This window comes from Rattus norvegicus, chromosome 19, assembly GCF_036323735.1.
Source record: "Rattus norvegicus strain BN/NHsdMcwi chromosome 19, GRCr8, whole genome shotgun sequence".
NCBI lineage: Eukaryota > Metazoa > Chordata > Mammalia > Rodentia > Muridae > Rattus > Rattus norvegicus.
In genome coordinates, this window is record NC_086037.1 from 50,135,898 (window position 1) to 50,156,833 (window position 20,936).

General features: G+C 48.5%; 1 protein-coding gene across 8 annotated transcripts; it reads left to right on the plus strand.

The window, feature by feature from the left end:
* Positions 1-75: 75 nt before the first annotated feature.
* On the plus strand, positions 76-20,936 carry Slc9a5 (solute carrier family 9 member A5). 8 transcript variants are annotated; one of them, XM_039097458.2, is made up of 17 exons: positions 933-1,069; positions 4,139-4,234; positions 4,861-5,163; positions 6,580-6,743; positions 6,925-7,003; positions 7,270-7,447; positions 7,933-8,153; positions 8,368-8,570; positions 8,759-8,848; positions 8,945-9,015; positions 9,671-9,800; positions 10,381-10,469; positions 10,614-10,740; positions 15,240-15,410; positions 15,859-15,928; positions 16,577-16,711; positions 19,040-20,936. In XM_039097458.2, exons 2-17 carry the CDS (start codon positions 4,228-4,230, stop codon positions 19,510-19,512), a joined length of 2,511 nt encoding a protein of 836 aa, XP_038953386.1. In that variant the 5' UTR covers positions 933-1,069; positions 4,139-4,227; the 3' UTR covers positions 19,513-20,936.

Consider the following 20,936-nt stretch of genomic DNA (forward strand, 5'->3'; position numbering starts at 1 on the left):
GGCAGGTAGCACATGTTCCTTCAGCTTGGGTGATGAATGAAAAGTGGAGACATTCTTCGGTTTGGGACGAAATGAGTCAAATGCCCCAAGTTGTTCCTACTTTAAAGGGAATTCCATAAGATCATCTCAGATCCATGGAATAGGCGAACAGTTCCCTGTAGTTTGAAGGAAAGGGAAGGCGGTGCCTCTGGGCTCTGGAGAGAAGAGGAATCGCCTCCTTATCAGCCTGGAAAGAGATAGGTCGGTCCCGGCCTTGAGGTTTCTTGGGTACGTTGAGGGCACCGTTGTCCATTAAGGCTTTCTGGGTGTGCCTAGTGCGCGTGCGCAGCTGTGGTCTGGGAGTGGGCCGGTAGGGGGTCCCAGGTTTTGGAGAACGTATTAGAAGGCAGCAGCGCACCGCCCCCTGCGGTTTTCTCAGCGTGAAGCCGGGACCCGCAGCACTGAGCACTTGGGGCGGGCGGCCGGCTGCCGGGCGGTGTTCTGCAGTAGCCACGCTTGTATCGGCTTTCTGAGACCCTAGTCCTTGCTGCTCCAGGACGCGGTGGCTGGTCACCTTTCTGAATCCCGAGGAGAGGCGGTTTAGGAGAGCATACTCGAAAGAGTGGGTTTCAAGACTCGAAGGGCAGGAGGGCTATGCTGGGGAATTTCCGGAGATGAGGCTAACCTAGAAGAGAAGGAGGAGGGGATCCCAACTGCTAGAATCCTGGGCAGGGTCTCGGGGTCCGGACCTGGCCTGGGGATATCGGAGCTCGGATTGGGGGGAGTGAGCCCCACGTGCCTGTGACGCGGGGGCGCTGGGTAGGCGGCAGCAGCGGCGGCGGCGGCGGCGGCAGCAACGCGGGGCCGGCGGCCGTGCAGTGCCCGGAGGACAGCAAGATGCTGCGCGTCGCACTGCTTCTTCTGCCCGGGTTGCCCCTAGCTGGAGTGGGGGCCACAGAAGAACCCACCCAGGAGCCGGGGCCGTTAGGTGAGCCTCCAGGCTTGGCGCTCTTCCGCTGGCAGTGGCACGAGGTGGAGGCGCCCTACCTGGTGGCCCTGTGGATCCTGGTGGCCAGCTTGGCCAAAATCGGTGAGTGTGTGTGTGTGTTGGCGCGCCCGCACGCCAGGCCAGCGGCCCGTAGAGGACCCGCCCCCAAGCCCCCTATGTTTCTAGATCCAGTCCTGCGTCTTGCATTGTGCGGGGACTCAGGCTCCCATTCCACAAATCTGGGTTCTCTCCCATTTCCTGCTCTCTTATGGGTCTCCCTTCTAGGTTGGTAGAGGATTTGCCTTCCTAAAGGACTGCCTGTCGCCACTCTCTTCAGTTCCATCTTTAGACTCTTTCCCCCAGTTTCCCCTTCCCCTTTCAGTTAGCTCTCCTCAATAAATGTCAGGCCTCTCCTCCAGACGTCCAGCTTCTCAGAAACCTGTCAGCAATGAGGACACTGAAGGGGGACACTGAAGGGATAAAATTCTCCTGGAAACTCGGGCATTCTGGTTCTGAGAAATTTTCTTGCCCGAGAGAGACGGCCAAGAGTCTGAGATTTAATATCTCCTGAGATAACTAAACTGCCACTTCTCCTGTGGCATATCTCTCTACTCCACTTAAAGCTGTCGCCACCTTCTATCACCCGGTTGCAACCTCACCCTCCAGTTCACATTTCTCTTTTCGATGTTTAAGAAACTTGCATTTATTGGGTCTTGACTGTGTGCTGGCTACCCTGTGTGCTCTCATACGTTCGCTCTCTTTCTGCCCTCACATTGGAGGCTGTGCTTCGGCTTCACACATTTCCCCCATCAGAGATGCTTTTCCTTGCCACTCCCTGCTTTCTGGCAGCCAGTGGTCCCTCCTCCCCAATGGAGACCCTCCTTCTTTCTCTCTGTTGTTCAAGCTCTGCTGTGGGGGTGACTAATTATAGCTGAGCGTTGCTACTCACACTCCGTCTACGCTGGCACACCTTGTACTCCAGTCTCCCCAGTGAAACCTTCATGTAGGAATCCCACAGCCTCGAGTTTGCCGCCTCCTCCTCCTCCTCTGGGATATTGATGGGGAATGGAGACCCCACCTTGACAGCCCACAATTAATAATGGATAATGGAGCTCTAAGTATCTTCAGGGGACTTGGTTCTGCCAGAGAACTGACTTTTTCATAGGTCTTGGGTTTGCAGGGCTGGGGATGGTACATGGTAAGGGGAGAAGGAAACCAGGGATGGGGCTGGAGGGAGGAGGACTTGTGTCTGAGCTCACCTTAGAGGCCCAGCAGCAGTGACAGCAGTGGAGAAAGCAGCTCCAGAAACCCATGGATTGTAGAAGAGTTCTTGTCTTAAGGTTTATAGCACCAACATCATAGATAAATAGTGCTTTTTCTGGTTTGGATAATACTTCGTATAGAGGAAGAAGGAATTCTGGGGAGGGAGGTAATAAAAAAATTTAAAAAAAAAACCTTCCAGTTTCATAGCTTGAATGCCCCTTCATTCCACACATTTCCTTTCATCCAATACATATAGATGCAGAGTTCACTGTGTGCTAGATAGATGTAGAGCCTTTGGGTGCAATTTCCAAAGGGCCTTACTTTGGCATAGGCTCAGGTTAATAAGGACCCTTCCTCTGAGGGACATGCAAGAGGGACATGGTAGGACAAAGTTAGGAGAAGCAATAATGTTAGAATTCCTTTTCTTACATCCTCCTCTTCTCCTAGAGGCAGAAATCTTACTTTTCTCCAGAGTCAAATTTAATTAATACTTGTAGAGAGCCTACTGTGTGTCTAACACTACACTAGGCACACTTACATATTTCATATACTTTATATTTGCCCTTTGTGATGGATGTTTTTCTTACACCAAAAAAGAGAAACTGAAGTTTAGGTAGAACATAAGAGTTTGCCTGATGGTGTGGAGACGTGGGTCAGTGGTTAAGAGGACCCAGGTTTGGTTTCTAGCACCCAAGTGGCAGCTTACAACAGACTATGACTCAGTCTCCAGAAGATCTGATTCCTGCTTCTGGTCTCTGTAGGCTCCTGTATTCATGTGGTACACAAATAAACATTATATATTAATTAATTAATTTCCTGAGATCACATCATAAGAAAGTGATAAGGTCAGAGGACTTTGAGATCTGACTGTTCTATATAAAGCTCACTTGCTCTGTCTGTCTCTCTTTCTTTCTGTCTGTCTTTCTTTTCCTTTCTTCCTTTCTTTCTTCCTTTCTTTCTTTCTTTCTTTCTTTCTTTTGTTCTTTCTTTTTTTCCACAGAGTACTATGTAGCCCTGGCTAGCCTGGAACTCATACTTATAGGGATCTCTGCCTGCCTCTCTCTGCTTGCTTCCTGAGTGCTGGCTTTATGTGCCACTGTATCCAGCTACACAAAGCTTTTAAAACTGAGCCATATATTGGGGTTAGGGATTTAGCTCAGTGGTAGAGCGCTGCCCTGGGTTCGGTCCCCAGCTCCAGAAAAAAAGAAAAAAAAAAAAAAACTGAGCCATATAATGAAGTATGTACATTAGGTTGAGAGGCCTACAGTTCTTCTAAAAAGAGCTATGCGCATATATTAGTTTATGTCGTGTTATATTAATAGCAAACATTTATTGAGTGTTTACTATAAATCAATGTGCTAAGTGCTTCCTTTTGGGAGTTAGGGGGAGCTGAGAACAAGTCTTGCTACATAGCCCAGGCTAGCCTTGAACTCTAAATAAACCAAGGTGAGGAGCTGGAAAAATGGCTTAGCTTAAAAAAAAAAAAAAGTTTTGGCTGCTCTTTCAGAGGACTCTAGTTCCCAGTACACACATAGCTGACAACTGCTTGTGACAGCCATTCTAGGGAATCTGACACCCTCTTCTGGCCTCCTCAGACACTAGGCATATACATGATACACTTACATACAAGCAAGCAAATACTCATTACATAAAATAAAAATAAATGAATCTTTAAATAAAAAACATCCAACGGGGCTGGAGAGATAGCTTAGTGGTTAAGAGCACTGAGGTCCTGAGTTCAATTTCCAGCAACCACATGATGGCTCACAACCATCTGTAATGAGATCTGGTGCCCTCTTCTGGCCTGTAGGCATATATGCAGGCAGAACACTATAATAAATAAAGCTTAAAAAAAAAAAAATCCTACACAGTGTTTACCTTGAACTCACAGCAATCCTCTTATCTCAGCCTTCCAAGTTCTAGGACGACAAGTGGGTACCAGTGTACGTGATTTTTCTGACTCACCCCCAGTTCCTGGAGCTTGATTCTAGAACCTCATGAATGGTAGGATATGCTTTGCCATTGAATGTTCCTACAACTCGGTTATATCTCGACTTTACTTTGAGAGAGGCTTGATAAATTGATCATAGGTCTACCCTACCAGGCCCAGGTCTAAGTTGTTTTATTATATAAAACAGGTTATTTTATATATTATATATAAGCAGGTTGTTTTATTTAATCTTCACAACCATCCTATTTGATCATTACTGTTTTCATTCCCATTTTGCAGATGAGAACATTGAGAATCAAAGAATGAGGAAATAGTCTTCAAACCCATCAGAGGCCCTGATTTCTTTTTTCGCTAGCAATCTTATACACGATATAGAGAGACTGTTTAGCATTTGCTTAACTTCAGATGGTTGGTATGGATAAAGGAGTTAGAGAAAGATGAGGTCAGTCCCTGAGAATGGCAGTGCAGAAGATGGGGTAGGGAAGGCAAGAACAGCCTTGCAGCCATTTGCAGCCATTTGCAGCCATTTGCAACCTCGGGGTTGGAGATTCCATAGTTCTTCCTTTGGTCCTAGGGTCAGGGATTCTAACTTTGGGTAAACTGGTAAGACAAAATATTACAGGTCAGGCTGTGGGAAGCTGTCCCATGGCTTCTTACCTATTCCCTTCTTGCATTCCAGTGTTCCACCTGTCTCGGAAGGTGACGTCTCTGGTCCCTGAGAGCTGCCTGCTGATTTTGCTGGGCCTGGCGTTAGGGGGCATTGTCTTAGCTGTGGCCAAGAAGGCTGAGTACCAGCTGGAGCCGGGGACCTTCTTCCTTTTCCTGCTCCCTCCCATCGTGCTAGACTCTGGCTATTTCATGCCGAGCCGGCTGTTTTTTGACAACTTGGGTGCCATTCTCACCTATGCCGTGGTGGGCACGCTGTGGAACGCCTTCACAACAGGTGTTGCCCTTTGGGGCCTGCAGCAGGCTGGACTTGTGGGTGAGTAACCCTGGGGCCTAGGCTGTTTTTCAAAAAAAAAAAAAAAAAAAGTCTTGCTAGCCCCATCCCCTAACTCCGGGCATCTCCAGCTCTGTAGGTCAGACGCCTGTGTCCCATTCCCGGAAAGCGTGGTTGCAGGTCCGACTCACCTGGAGGGTGTGGTGGTCCTCCAGATAGGCTTCAGAACTAATTTGGGTCCCTGCCAGTTGGATCTGTGCTTCTGCAGCATGACAGCTGAGCAGGGGCCTGGCTCCCAGCTGTGTGTGGGCTGCTAAGCTCAGGAGCCTGCGCTAGCACTGTCAACTCTTGCCCTCTGTCACAGCACTACCATTTGCCAGCCCTGCAAGGATTTACAGTTCTAGGTCTGCTCTAGCTATGCCAGGTGGTTTCCAGTCTTTATTTCTAATAAATAACAGATTTTACATCCACGAAATGCTAACCACTATACTGGGCATTCTTTCTTATTGTGTCTTCTTTAATTCCTCTGGCGAGGTTGAATCTACCTCATTGAATGGAAGAGAAAGTAAAGCCCCTTGTGTTCCTTTGGAACCAGGGCCGTTGCTTAGCCTCCATTTTATTGAGGCCCTGCATTTAAGGCCTCTCCCAACCTCTTCTTTGTTTCCTGACATAAGAAATCCATTCAGTCCTGATGTTGAAAATTCAGACTTCTTCTGAAGGAGAAAAGGAAAAGCTTGCAATTCCCAGCTGGAAGCTCCAGTCTCATGTTCTTAATAAAAAGTGAGCTATTTGGGGCAGGAGGGGAAAGGAGGACCTCAGATTCTAAGCAGAGTAATAATTCTAAATAATAATGGCACTGGTGTCTTACTATGTGTTAGGCACGAACTAAATAAAGAATTTTTTGAGACTGATGTCACCTCCATTTTGCATATGGGAAAACTGAGGCTCACGGGATTATGTGACATACTCGAGTCCCACCTTTGGTCCTTTTCCTACTGTGATCAGGCCTTCATTTCTGGCTATGAACTGTACATACCACATCCAGCCACTGGCTGAGAACCACAGGTGTGGGAGAACCCATTTCCTGTTATCCTGGATCATAAAGCCAGTCAGCAGCCAATTCTACCTGCTGTCAACTCCTTTTACTTTTACCGTTACTGCCGTTTTATTACCAGCACCACCTGAATGGTTTTGCAGCCATCTTGTGAGTTAGGCAAATAAAAGGGTCCTGTCACATCAACAAGAGCTCATATCACAACAGCTGGTGATTGCAAAGCCAGGTCTTAGGCGCATGTGCAGCTCAAGCCTGTAAAACAAAGGCCGGTCTCCCCACCTTTCCAGATTCCCTTTGGGTTTCTCTCTTCCCAGTAGGAAAGCTTGTGGGCTTGTCACAGGAAGTGTTGTCAGAGGCAGAGTCATTTTCATCCACCAGCCCTATCTTCTGTCTCTCCCTGGTAGCTCCTAGGGTACAGGCTGGCCTGCTGGACTTCTTGCTCTTTGGAAGCCTCATCTCAGCGGTGGACCCTGTGGCTGTGTTGGCTGTCTTTGAGGAGGTGCACGTCAATGAGACCCTCTTTATCATCGTCTTCGGCGAGTCCCTGCTTAATGATGCAGTAACTGTGGTGAGAATGTACGGTGGACTGCCGACCCCTGGCCCTAGGCTGCCGAGGGGCTATCTGACCAGGCTTAGACCTTTCTTCCCAGCCCCCTGGGGAGGAAATAGGATCTGAGCTTTCTTCTGTTCCCGCCCACTTCCACCTCTGTGGTCTCCTCCTACTTCCTGCCTCTCCTCTTGTCACTCAGGTGCTGTACAAGGTCTGCAACTCCTTTGTGGAGATGGGCTCTGCCAACGTGCAGGCCACTGACTACCTAAAGGGAGTCGGTCAGTATTTCCCCCAACATGGCCAACATTCAATGTCTGCCTTTTCTGGATTGTTGCGACCCACCAGCCAATGTCTCATTCCTTATTCTCCTTGATGGAGAAATGGGGTCTGGGAGGAGCTTGCCTTGGGATTCTGGTCTGGGATCCTGAGCCCCAGGGAGTGTGGTGGGTGCCCTTCTCTATTTCTTACTAGACAACAGACTTGTCAGCCCAGCTTGGGGAGGGTCTGGGCCAGGGGTCATGCTGACAACCCACTCCTCCCCCAGCCTCCCTGTTTGTGGTCAGTCTGGGCGGGGCAGCCGTGGGCTTAGTCTTTGCCTTCCTCCTGGCCCTGACCACACGCTTCACCAAGCGGGTCCGCATCATCGAGCCGTTGCTGGTCTTCCTCCTCGCCTATGCAGCCTACCTCACTGCCGAAATGGCCTCATTGTCTGCCATTCTTGCGTGAGTCCTGGGGCTGTCATGGGCAGGCCACTGGGAAAGGGAAAGTCACACTTTATATAGCCAAATGCAAGGTCTTAAAGAACCTGTAGTCCTCATGGAGCCCTTGTGGTAGTGGATACCTCATACTCTCTCCTCAGACGAGGGAAAGCCTCAGGTTGTGCTCTAGCACCTAGAACTGAGTACCCAAAAGTTCACACTTCCTCTAGCTGAAGTGCAGGCTAAGCTGCCAGCATGCTTCAAGGCCTGAAGCCATTGATAGGTATAGGTATAGCGCCCCCAGAGGGTTTGTTAGTCAGAGGCACCAATGGAGATCCATATTTATTCCAGGACTACCGCTAACTAGTAAACTTCATGCATCCCTGAGCTTTGGCTCAGGGAATCTGATACCCCATGATGGGCGGCACCCCCACTGGCTGTTTACCCAAACCCGAGAGGGACTGAGCTTTTGGGACCCTCCCTCATCTGCACTTTTGTCCCTCCTCCAGGGTGACCATGTGTGGCCTGGGATGTAAGAAGTATGTGGAGGCCAACATCTCCCATAAGTCACGCACAGCTGTGAAATACACAATGAAAACGCTTGCCAGCTCCGCAGAAACGGTCATCTTCATGCTCCTTGGCATCTCAGCCGTGGACTCTTCCAAATGGGCCTGGGACTCTGGGCTGGTGCTGGGCACCCTCTTCTTCATCCTGTTCTTCCGAGCCCTCGGTATTGCTGACACCCTCTGCTCCCTTGTCCCCTTTCTTTCCCCTCTTGCCCTTCTCTACCCATCCCTCAGTCCAAGTTCATATCCATGTTAATTCCCACGCCTCCCCTCAATGCTCCCGACCCCTGCCAGACCTTAGCCCAGATACTTGGTATCACACACCCAGTGTCCTCTACTCCCAACCCCTTGTTCCTGCTGGCCTCCCTCCTGCTGTAGGCGTAGTCCTGCAGACGTGGGTGCTGAATCAGTTCCGGCTGGTCCCTCTGGACAAGATTGACCAGGTGGTGATGTCCTATGGGGGCCTTCGGGGGGCTGTGGCCTTTGCTCTCGTCATCCTACTGGACAGGACCAAGGTCCCTGCCAAGGACTACTTTGTGGCCACCACTATTGTGGTGGTCTTCTTCACAGTCATCGTGCAGGTGGGAGCACCCAAGAGGCTAGGTGGGGAGAGGTTCAGCAGGGCCTTTCATTGCCACTAGGGGAGGGAGGGACCTGACTTCCCAGGCCTTGAGTGTGATGGGTTGAGGCAAAACTGAGGCCCAATATTTTCGGGAGAAAAGCAGCAGGGAACTGAATAGGACAGGGCTCACCTCTTGCCTGTCCGTAGGGTTTGACCATCAAGCCACTGGTCAAGTGGCTGAGGGTGAAGAGGAGTGATTACCACAAACCCACCTTGAACCAGGAGCTACACGAGCACGTGGGTACCAGAGCCCCATCCCTCCACCTGTCCCTTTCTCCCTCCTCCTACGTCGGCAGAGTCCTGATCCAGTCCCCCTACGCACCCCCATTCTAGACTTTTGACCACATTCTGGCTGCAGTGGAGGACGTTGTGGGGCACCATGGCTACCACTACTGGAGGGACAGGTGAGGGAGCTGCCCCGAGGCTCCTTCAGCAACAGTAGCCCTATCAGCCAGGGCAGCATGGGAGATATGCCACCCTTCTGAGAAGGGGCACAGCCAGGGACAGGCTGTGTGACCTCTGCCTGAAGCCCTTCAGTGGTACCCCAGTGTTCTCAGGATAAGATAGAGCTCCCCAGGGTGTCCGGCTAGCCACTCAGTGGTCTGGCTGATAACTACACAGACCCTATTTAGAGCCTCAGCCCACCATGCAGTCCAAGCCTGGCTACTGAGACCACTGTATGTGTTCTGTCTACCAGAACCTTGCCTCACCTTCCTCTTAGCTTTGGATTATCCTTCAGATCTAACCACAGGCATTGATTCCTTAGAGACCTCTGGCCTCCCTGACAAGGACAAATCCGGTTATAATTATCTTGATAGTTTTTTTTTGTCATGGTGATAATTTTTACAGTTATTTTAAATAACTTTAACTAATGACAGACTCTCTCTTGAAACTGTAAAGGCTATAAGCACAGGGACTAGCCTTGGAATTCTCCTTGGCTGAGACTCATACCAAGAAAGCCAGGCCAGTGCTGGCACTGTCCCTGCCCTGTCTAGGGGAAGGGGTAGCCAGCTACACCTTGAGGATAATACTCAGGGCTGGGCCTGGCATCCTCTGTAGGTGGGAGCAGTTTGACAAGAAGTACCTGAGCCAGCTCTTGATGCGGCGGTCAGCCTATCGTATCCGAGACCAGATCTGGGATGTGTACTACAGGCTCAACATCCGAGACGCCATCAGCTTTGTGGACCAGGTGGGCCAGCAGTTTCCAGGTAGGCCAGTGGTTGCCAGACAGATGGTCAGCAGAGTAGGGCAGTAAGGAGTAACAGGCAGACAGACTTGTTAGCGAGGGGCTGGGAGTTGGAGTTCCCAGATGGCTCCAGGGTGAAGTCACAGCTGCAGGAGTGACAAGCCAGTATTGCCAGAGTCTGGCAGGGTGGGACAGAAGGTGGGAAACAGCTGGACCCTGACAGACACAGTTCATCTATTACTGTGGGTAGGCCAATGATTGGATAAGTTACTTATATCATCTGGGCTTCCATTTCCTCTTCGAGAGGAAAGTAACGATAAGGAAAGGACTACCTACCTAGGTCAGATCTTTAGAATTCAGTGTGTGAAGTGTTTCAGTATCTGCTATAACAAAGAACACAACAATGCAGTGGGGCGCAGCTCAATGGCTCATCACTTGCATAGCATTCGAGAACCTGGGTAATCCCTGGCTCTGGCTCAAAACAAAGTAGTGTTCAAAACAATTGTTAATGCTTGCTATTCTTTCTATTACCTGTCTACCTACTCTGCCTGGCCACTCCTCATCCGACCCTTGACTCTTACAGGGAGGCCACGTCTTGTCCTCCGCGGGACTCACTCTACCCTCTATGCCTAGCAGAAACTCTGTGGCAGAGACTTCTGTCACCAACCTGTTGTGAGTTCACAAGGCGCCCTTCCCCTTCCTGGAGCTCTTCCTTCTCCGAGATCCCTCTGGGAAGGATCCACCAACACCCTGCCTCTGCCCCTCCCCTCACCCGTTCTGCCCACTCTCCAGCACACATATCCCTGCCTCCCGCAGGAGGGAGAGCGGCAGTGGAGCGTGTCTGGATCTGCAGGTGATTGACACAGTACGCAGTGGCCGAGACCGAGAGGATGCTGTGATGCATCATCTGCTCTGCGGAGGCCTCTACAAGCCACGGCGCAGGGTGAGAGCTGGCAGGGTGTAATAGTTCTAAGTGTGGTGGGGAGTGGACAGTAGAAGTCGTGATCATGGACTCAACAGGCGTTGGCTCTCAGCTTGTGTCCAGTTGCGAATGCCCAGATGAAGGCTGTGGGTTTCATCCTTGGCTGGGTGGTGGTTGCTGAGCTGGAGGAAGTGCTACAGGGTGTCTATCAGAATCACAAGGCATGAATTGAGGGCTGAACAGGCTGGGACTCTAGAAGGAAACACTTGGGATTTGAAGCTGGGTTTTAGGAAGGAGAGGTGCACACATAGATGTTGTCCCGACAGGAGAGGAAGAGATAGAGGACAAGGAGCTTCGAGGATGTAGGTCAGAGGTGGAAGTAGGGACCTGAGAAGGAACCAGTCTTAACAAGAGATGGATTAGTCCTGTGCAAATCAGGGAGCTTTGGGGCTTTGAGTCTGGATACAAAAGGCCCATCCTATCCAGGAGAGGATCTTCTATAACACAAGGGGGCAGCAGGTCCTTATCCCGGGCCTTTTGAAGTATGAGTATGACTGTTATTCATGGCAGAACTACATAGAACACTGAGATACAACTGGCTCGATTTGAGAGCACCTCCCTTTAATCTCCAGTTCTGCAGAACAAAGTTTCCAGGTGGCTTTACTCACAGGCCCTCACTCTAACAGCTTCTTCTGCCTCTGCTGTTTGCCCATGAGAAGCCCCCTCTCCCAGCCTGTGGAGGAGCTACTAAATGATTGTCTAGGGCAAATGATAGGGGCTCCCTTACTTTCCTATTCGAGACTTGGCTGTTCCTCTGGCCAGGGTCCCTGATTTGACTCACCAATTTAGGGCTTCAAATGATCCTCATATTCTGCCAGACCCTCATGGATTCCTCAGACAGTGGTTGTTAAACCCACCTCATTCCAAGTTTTCTTTTCCTTTTAATGTTTTTCTTGTGCAAAGTTTTAGCAGAGAGAATGAAACAACGCATTTATCTGTTACCCAACTCTAATAACTATCTGCTCATGATTACATTTTTGTGCTCTATGACCTATCATACCCTGCCCACACTATCTTCCAGCAGACTCCAGACATCATATGATATCATCTATAAATATCTCAGTATATGGCAAGAACTCTTTCTTTCTGTTATTTTTAAATTTTGGCTTCTTTGAGGTCATCTTGCTAGCTGCCCTAGGACTGGCTTCAACTTGGGGTCCAAGTATGAAAACACCACCTAAGCTAGCTAAGGTCAGACTGAGGGGATCAGACAGTAGTAAAACATTTGCCCAGCACCTATGAGGCCCTGAGTTTGATTTCCCAGCACTGCAAAAATCAAGTCAAATTAAATTGTAGTAATATTATTATAACATAATAATTTTATTTTCTTTTCTCTTATTGGATATTTTCTTTATTTACATTTCAATATTATCCTGATAATAATTCTTTATATCAAACGCTCAGTTGCTATTCAATAAATGTTTTTTCCTGACTGTTTTAAATTTATTTTTTAAGATTTTATTTTATTGTATGAGTACACTGTAGCTGCCTTCAGACACACCAGAAGAGGGCATCAGATCTTATTACAGATGGTTGTGAGCCACCATGTGGTTGCTGGGATTTGAACTCAGGACCTCAGGAAGAGCAGTCGGTGCTCTTAACCACTGAGCCATCTCTCCAGCCCCCTCCTGACTGTTTTATAGAGCTCAAGATCTACTTGATGTCTGGGAAATATGTCCTCCATTGAGAAAAGCTATAAGTTTTTCTTTTTCCCCTTGCTATTTGTTGAAGAAACTAAATACTTTATATGGGAGGATTTACCATTTTTCTAGATCTTGCTGACCAGCCTAGTGTTGGTTAGAATATTACTCCATTTCTTATATCTTCTGATCATTAAGTCTGGAGCCTGATCAGCTTCAAGGGCTTTCAGGAATGCTGTGCCCTTCTTATTGTGTTACATCAGTGAGAGTACATAGAGGGGTGTGTGTGTGTGTGTTTGTGTGTGTCTGTGTGCCTGTCTGTGTATGTGTGCCTCTGTGTGTCTGTGTGTGTTTGTCTATGTGTGTCTGTGTGCCTGTGTGTGTCTGTGTATATATCTGTGAGCCTGTGTATGTCTGTATCTGTATGTCTGTGCATGTGTGTTTGCCTGTGTGCCTGTGTGTGTGTGTCTCTTGTGTGTGTATGTGTGTATATCTGTGTGCGTGTGTATGTCTGTGTGTGCGCCTCTGTGTGTCTGTATGTGTGTATCTGTGTGTATGTGCCTGTGTCTCTCTGTGTGTGTGCCTGTGTGTGTGTGTCTCTTGTGTGTGTATGTGTGTATATCTGTGTGCGTGTGTATGTCTGTGTGTGCGCCTCTGTGTGTCTGTATGTGTGTATCTGTGTGTATGTGCCTGTGTCTCTGTGTGTGTGTGCCTGTGTCTCTGTGTGTGTATGTGTGTGTGTGTGTCTGTGTGTGTCTCTGTGTCTCTCTGTGTGTGTGCCTGTGTCTCTGTGTGTATGTGTGTATGTGTGTCTGTGTATGTCTGTGTGTGTGTTTGTCTGACGGATGGGCTGGATTCAGTTTTTGCATGGTTTAAAGAGAGCTAAAGTAAGTTTGTGCTTATTGTCAAATGTCATCTTATTTAATTTCACCCTCATTCCATCATTTGGATCCCATGTCTACCACTAAATGTCTCTTGCTCAGATTCATATCATCTGAACATTTGCTAAGCCTGTTAACTTTACATTCATCTAAATCATCATAAATATTGAACAGGATAGAACTGAGGACAGAGCCCCGTGGCATGCTACTAAAGACTTCCCTCCAGACTGACATGGATGGAGCATTTTTGGGGTATGGTTATTCAACTAGTCCTGAATCCCTTTAGTTGCACCATGACACAGCCCCTAATTCCTTACATTCTTTCCAGAAACAGCATTAGAGATAGTGTATAGTTAATTAAGATATAGTTTAAGAGAAAGAGGGCTGGAGAGAAAGATCTAGAAGAGGTCTCCACATTTGAAAAGCTTGATGGAATGTTTTTGGCTCTACCTCCTAGAGATTTAGATCCTGTAATGGAGTGGAACTAAGAATCTGTGTTTTTAATAAGCCCCCTGATGGTTCTGATGCAGCTAGTCTGCTGCCTGGTGTTTTGAAACCTCACACCATGTCACCGGGTTAGCTGAAGTGGAGAGAACTCATAAGATCCCTGGGGAGAGTGTTTAAAGAAAAGAGAGCAGGGCCAAGAACAATACAGAAAAATATACACGGAAGAAAGGGACAGGGAGCTAGCAAAGGAGAGAAGGGAACCCTTGGAGAAGGAAAAGCCTTGGGTAGAAGAAGGGCTAGCTGCCCAGATAGGTTTCAGAGTATCTGAGGCTTCTGGACTGGTGACCAGGGAGGAAGTTTGGACTTAGAGAACTTGAATAGCCTTTTTGGTATTTAAGGAAGTACTAGACAGGAAAATATCCAAATCAATTTACAAGATGTTGGCCTCAAAAGAAGGAAGCTGGTAGTATAAGTGAAAGGACTTTAAAAACAAGGGCAGCGTTGGGCTTCCTTAGTAAGAAAAGCAAAGATGTAGGAGGACGAGAGGGAGCTCAGCACTGAGGGATTGCAGGAGCTGAGCAAAGCTGAGCCAGGGCCGCTCTGCCCCAGAGGTGGGGTGGCATTTCCAGGTACAAAGGTAAAGGAGAAAGGTGGATGGGAGATTTGAAAGGGCTCTCAGAAGTAGGTCAGAGAGACAGAAAGGAGGAGGAATAAGAAATGAACCAAATAGAATGTGAGGCAAAATAGAGTGACCAGGAATGCTCTAGGCAATACTTTGCTGATTTCTTCCCACTGAAAAGGAAGAAATAGGTAGGCTGGGTGAGTGTGTGGATGTCTTGGTCTTTCTGAGAAAGAGTCAAAAGAAGCACATAAAGGATTAGCTCTATATTAAATAAGCAGTTGCTGGGACCAAGAGGATCTAGGTTCAGGGCAGATACTTCGGAAAGTCCAAAGCATAGGCCTAGTGCTGTGGTAGTTGTAGAAACAGTTAGAAGGAAATTAGCTGGCAAGAGGATCCTCTGTAGGGTTGGGGATTTGGCTCAGTGGTAGAGCGCTTGCCTAGCAACCGAAAGGCCCTGGGTTCGGTCCCCAGCTCTGAAAAAAAAAAAAAAAAAAAAAAAAGAGGATCCTCTGTAGTCACCTGGGGATTGGGACTCAGCGATAGATAAATACGAAGGATGTGGCTGTGTGGTTTTATAGTAGCCCCAGGGAACAAAGTTCAGGGTTCCCTGCCTCTTATCACCTCAGATTAGAGAGAGCAGAGGAAAAAGCAGCAAGGGACTTCTCAGAGAAAGGGAAGTTTTCCTTAGTGAACTGAATACAGAGTCTCTGGCTATAATTCTTTTGTATATTTTCATTTTATTTTATCCATGGTGAACTGGAGAAGCTGGTCTGGCAGGACCCGTGAGGAACATGTTGGGGTTGTGGCCTGGGGTTTCTGTGGGAGGCTAAGGCACCCAGCCTCATGGCAAGGTCGGGCTGTCATTGCCAGTACAAAGCTAGCTGCAGCCGCCACTTCATCTCAGAGGACGCCCAGGAGCGACAGGACAAGGAGGTCTTCCAGCAGAACATGAAGAGACGGCTCGAGTCTTTTAAGTCCACCAAACATAACATCTGTTTCACCAAGAGCAAACCTCGACCCCGCAAGACCGGCCATAAGAAGGTGTGTCTTTTCTCTGAGACACCTCTTTTAGGGCTACAGGGTGCTAACAAGTAATTCTGAGTTCTCACACCCTGAACTCAGCTCCAGGAGATGCTCTGTTTAGTCACCGTCAGGGGTTGGTGGCTACAGCAGCTCAGGTTTCCTTTCAGCCCTCTCTAGGCTTCAGAGGGAGGGCAGCCTATTGGCTGTGGGGCCATTTGCTTCCAGGGATGAAACAGAGAGGAAAACAACAGAGTTCTTGGCAAGGTCACTCTAGGCTCCACTGTTGCTGCCTGACTGACAGGGAATACTGGAGTGGTGGACCCTTGTGATAAACAGCCCTTCCTTCCCCCCACAAGCCCCACTTCTAGCTTAGGAAGGTTTGTTCAGTTGATTGCCATTTAATGGGGTTTGGGAAAGGGGTGGTAAGACCAAGGTCATAGTCTTAGGTCTGCTTTCTGGTCCTCAGAAGGATGGTGTGGCTAATCCCGAAGCTACAAATGGGAAGCCTCCTCGAGACCTGGGCTTTCAGGACACAGGCAAGCAGGGAGCTACAGGGATGGAAGGGAGGTGGGAAAGGGAAGGAACAGGCCTGTCACCCAGATCCTGGAGGATCTCCTCTGGGAACACTTAGAGAGCTGGGTTCCTCTCCTCAGGGACCAGATGGCCACACTTAAGTGTTGGAATAGTTCACATCTTTAAAACATGCATGGCAGAATTGATGATTTGGACTATGGACTATTAAGGACTTGGAAAAGGTCATAGAGATGGATGGGTAGAGTGGCCTGGGTCTTCAAGGACAGGTGGAACCAAAGGCATAGCTCTCTAGCTTGTCACCAAAACCTAGTTCCTTGTGAGCTGCATGTTAATGGACCTTCTAGCCTTGAGGGCACTGGAAGTTGATCTGTGCTGACAACAACAGAAAGAGCTAGGAGGTGTGACCCTCATGGCTTCCTCTGAGGATTTAGCATCTTTGGATTGATTCCTTGGGGCATGGAATCTCACCCCCACCCCCTCATGTCCAACACTCTAGGCCACTGCCCAAAATGGCTGAAGGAAGATACAGGTGCTTTTGCTAATATGTGCTTTAGAGGGGGCGGGAAGGGCAGGAGCAGACTTGAGGTTGTCTGGTATCAAGAAGCAGCCACTGGCTTGGCTACCCTGACTCAGCTTTCACCTTTGTCCAGCTGCTGTGATCCTAACTGTGGAGTCTGAGGAGGAGGAAGAAAGTGAGAGTTCAGAGACAGAGAAAGAAGATGATGAAGGGATCATCTTCGTGGCTCGAGCCACCAGTGAGGTTCTCCAAGAAGGCAAAGTCTCAGGTGATGACTTCCTTGTAGTCACTTTTCCTTGTGTAGCTGGCTGTTTCCTCTGCCTGTTCTGGCTTCTGCCTTAGGAGGCCAGTTTGCTAGTTTACTAACTGCCAGCATTTACTAAGCAGTTTGAGTCTACTAGAAATCTTGTACAGTGGTCTGCCTCAAACTGTACAGTATCCAAGATGGGGAAACTGAGCTCACAAAGCCACATGATACACAGAATCACATGATACAAACAGGATTTGAGCTTGACCCACCTAGTCATGTAGTTCAAAGAGCACAGCCCAAGAAACACAAAGTGATAAGCAGACCTAGAAATAAGTGACCCAGGTCTTGTGACCCAGGCTTAGCACATCTGCCCATGTAGAGCTCTGAGTGAGGAGGTTGGCACTCGACATTGGGAGAAACCTGAGTCAATGGAAGTGGAATAAAAAGCAGTATTCATGTTTCTGCGTATGGAGATCTCCCTCCTAAAGTTAGGTTTCAAGGGTAGTCAGCACAAATGCTCAGAGGACATTAGAGAAATTTATTACAGAAAATTTCAAAACATGAAATGACACAATGGTGAAATGAACTCCCATCTGCCTATGTCCCAGCTTCAGTCATCACCTGTCAGAGCCTTAAAGACACAACCACAGTATCATAACCACATATAAAAATCTTTCTCATAAGACACAGATAGGAGTCAGATTTCCTTTTTTTTTTTTTTAAAGATTTATTTATTCTATATAAGTACACTGTCGCTGTCTTCAGACACACCAGAAGAGGGCATCAGATCTCATTACAGATGGTTGTGAGCCACCATGTGGTTGCTGGGAATTGAACTCAGGACCTCTGGAAGAGCAGCCAGTGCTCTTAACCACTGAGCCATCTCTCCAGCCCCAGAGTCAGATTTCCTTGGTTTTAATTTTTGTTTATTTATTTTGAGATAAGGTCTTATCATGTAACCCAGGCTTGCTTTGCGTTCCTTAGCTGGCCTCAAACTCACCATCCTCCTGACACTGCTTCCAAGTCCTGGGAATACAGGATGTCCTACCACATCCAGTTTTGTACAAGTAAAGATCTAGCTTAGACCACACATTACACTGGGTTAATAAGTCCCTTCTAACCTATTACAAAGTGGTTAAGAGGGGGTGGTGCCAGGCGGTGGTGGTGTACACCACTCATTTCAGTGCTTGGGAGACAGAGACAGGTGGATCTCTAAGTTCAAGGCCAGCCTGGTCTACAGAGAGAGTTCTAGGACGGCAAGGGCTACCAGGGAAACCCTATCTGAAAAAAACAAAACAAAAGAAGGTGGTGATATAGAAAGTTTGCTCCAAAGGGAACTTTAGTGAAGTTCAGAGTCTTTTCTTTTTTAATTAATTTATTATGTATACACCATTCTACTTGGGTGTACACTTGCAAGCCAGAAGAGGGCACTAGATCTCCTTATAGATGGTTTTGAACCATCATGTGGTTGCTGGAAATTGAACTCAGGACCTCTAAATGAGCAGTCAGTACTCTTAACCACTGAGCCATCTCTCCAGTCCCCATCTGGAGAGGTTTTAAAGATTTATTTTATTTTTTTAAAGATTTATTCATTTATTATATATAAGTACACTGTAGCTGTCTTCAGATATACCAGAAGAGGGCATCAGATCTCTTTATAGATGGTTGTGAGCCACCATATGGTTGCTGGGAATTGAACTCAGGACCTCTAGAAGAGTAGTCGGGTGCTCTTAACCGCTGAGCCATCTCTCCAGCCCGATTTATTTTATTTTTGTGAGTGTATGTGAGCGGGTCTGTATATTCCATGTATTTGATGTATTTGTGGATGCTGTCAGAGGCCAGAAGAGGGAAGGGAATACCCTGGAGCTAAAGTTACAGGCCATTAGTTGTAAGCTGCCTGATGTGGCTCTGGGAATGGAACTGAGTCTTCTGCAAGAACAGGGAGTGCTTAACCTCTGAGCCACCTCTCTAGCCCCACCTGGACTTGTCACAGTTGTCATCATAGCTCAGTAGGGCGTCTTACTGGTTGGTCAGAATGAGGCTTAGTAGGATCCAGTCTCTGAGCTGATGCTGCTGGGGCTGCTGAGGGTGATCAGAGACAAGGCATCCTTCTTGTTTGGTTTTCCTAAGCTGTAGTTAATTACCATTTGTTCAGAATGTACCTGTGGACACCTGTTCTGTGCACAGCTCTCTGCTCGTGCTAGGACACAAGACAAACTAAAGCAGTCCAATGCTTCCTTCCAGGGAGACATTTATTGAGTTTGGCACAGATGAGTATAACTTGGTGCATTTGAGGATTCCCCTGCATTGACAATAAACTCATGTGTACTCTCTCTGTGCTCCCAGGAAGCCTCGAGGTGTGTCCGAGCCCACGCATCATCCCCCCATCCCCGACCTGCGCGGAGAAAGAGCTACCCTGGAAGAGTGGGCAGGGAGACCTGGCTGTGTATGTGTCTTCAGAAACAACCAAGATCGTGCCTGTGGACATGCAGACAGGCTGGAACCAGAGCATCTCATCCCTGGAGAGCCTGGCATCCCCTCCCTGTACCCAGCCCCCGACTTTAACCCGCTTACCTCCCCACCCACTCGTCCCTGAAGAGCCCCAGGTTCCTCTTGACCTGTCTTCTGACCCTCGCTCTAGCTTTGCTTTCCCCCCAAGCCTGGCCAAAGCTGGCCGTTCTCGCAGTGAGAGCAGCGCCGACATCCCGCAGCAGCAGGAGCTGCAACCCCTCATGGGCCACAAGGACCACACTCATCTTAGTCCAGGCCCTGCCAACTCCCACTGGTGCATCCAGTTCAACAGAGGAGGCAGGCTGTAGCCCAGGGCCTCGGGGAGGAGCAGGATGTGGAGTCCCTATGGGGAGTGTTCCTCAACATGGGCAGAGGTGCCTACCCAGCCTGGTATGGGACTAGGGGGGGCTGGACTGAAGTGGCAGTGGCCTCCTTGGGACTGGTCAGAAGGGTTTCCTGGGCTGGTCCTCATGGGGACCCTTCTTCTCTCCCTACCCTTAACCACTCCCACTTTTCATTTCAAAAAACAGCTCAGGATCCAGTCCAGAGTTCTAGGGGATAGGCCCACAACCCAATGTCCCTTCCCTAGGGCATCTTCCTGGACTTACTGTTGGCAGCTGTTCCTCCCCACAAAGCATCATTCTTCAGTGGACACTGGTCTTCCCTGACCTCCACCCCCTTGCCAGCCCAGGTCAGGATCAGTGCACAGGCAATGAAGCTTTATGAGGGGTCTGGTCCTCAGAGGGACTGGGCTAGGATAGAGGGCAGGCCTCAATCTTCGGTCCCCTAACTTGTTGAGTCAGCTACATGAGAGTGGGAGTGTCCCCACATCTTGCTTTAACCTTTTCCCTTTGCTTCCAGTTACTGATGTAATGGTGACTCTTTTTTTTTTCCTAGGACCTAGGCAAGCTTTAGTTCAGAGCTTCTTCATAGCCAGTCTACCGTACTAGGTCTAAGTCTGGAACTTTCTGAGGCTTGGATCTGAGATTTTTAGAGTAGGAATTTTCCTCAGAATTTTCCCAAAGGGAGAAGGAACCAAGTATCCCAGAGTCACTGCACCATTACCATGGGGGCTGGGATGTCCGGCTGCAGTGTTTGGGGACAGCTGACTAGTAGGTGGTTTTCCTGAGGTTAGCCCCTGCCTTGTGCTTTGTACCTTAAACCCAGGATACATTAAACATCTCTCAGATGGGTGAGTGTTCTCTGTCCACTTGTCTCAAGGTTTCAGGGTTGGGACAGGAAGGGATCTGCCTATTTCATTTCAAGATCTTTCAGGGGTTGAGAATAGTAAGGGATATCTTAGACAGAACTGTTAGTTCCTCTGGTCCCTGTACTTTTCCAGTATTGTCCCACTAGCAGGAGGCATGGATTGGCTGTTTAGGGGATTACTGGATGGGTTGGAGAAGAAGGCATCTCAGAACTGGGAATCCACAAATGGGAAAGGTCAGAGTCTAAGCTATCCAAGGACGAAGCTTCCACATGTAGCACCACAGAGACATTTCTAGGGAAATGTAAGGACAGCTGCCAGCCAAATGAACAAGTGTCACTCTGCGTATGACAGGTAGGAATTCAAGCTCCAGGGAGCTAGCTACCCTGGGAACTTATAAGATGAAGGAGTATGGGCCCTGAAATCCTTAGATGGCAGCATTCTCCCAGTCCAGGTCCTACTGTCTGAAGAATTTTTTAAAAGCGTCTTTGAGAATAAAATGGCATAAAATTTACTTGTTTAAAA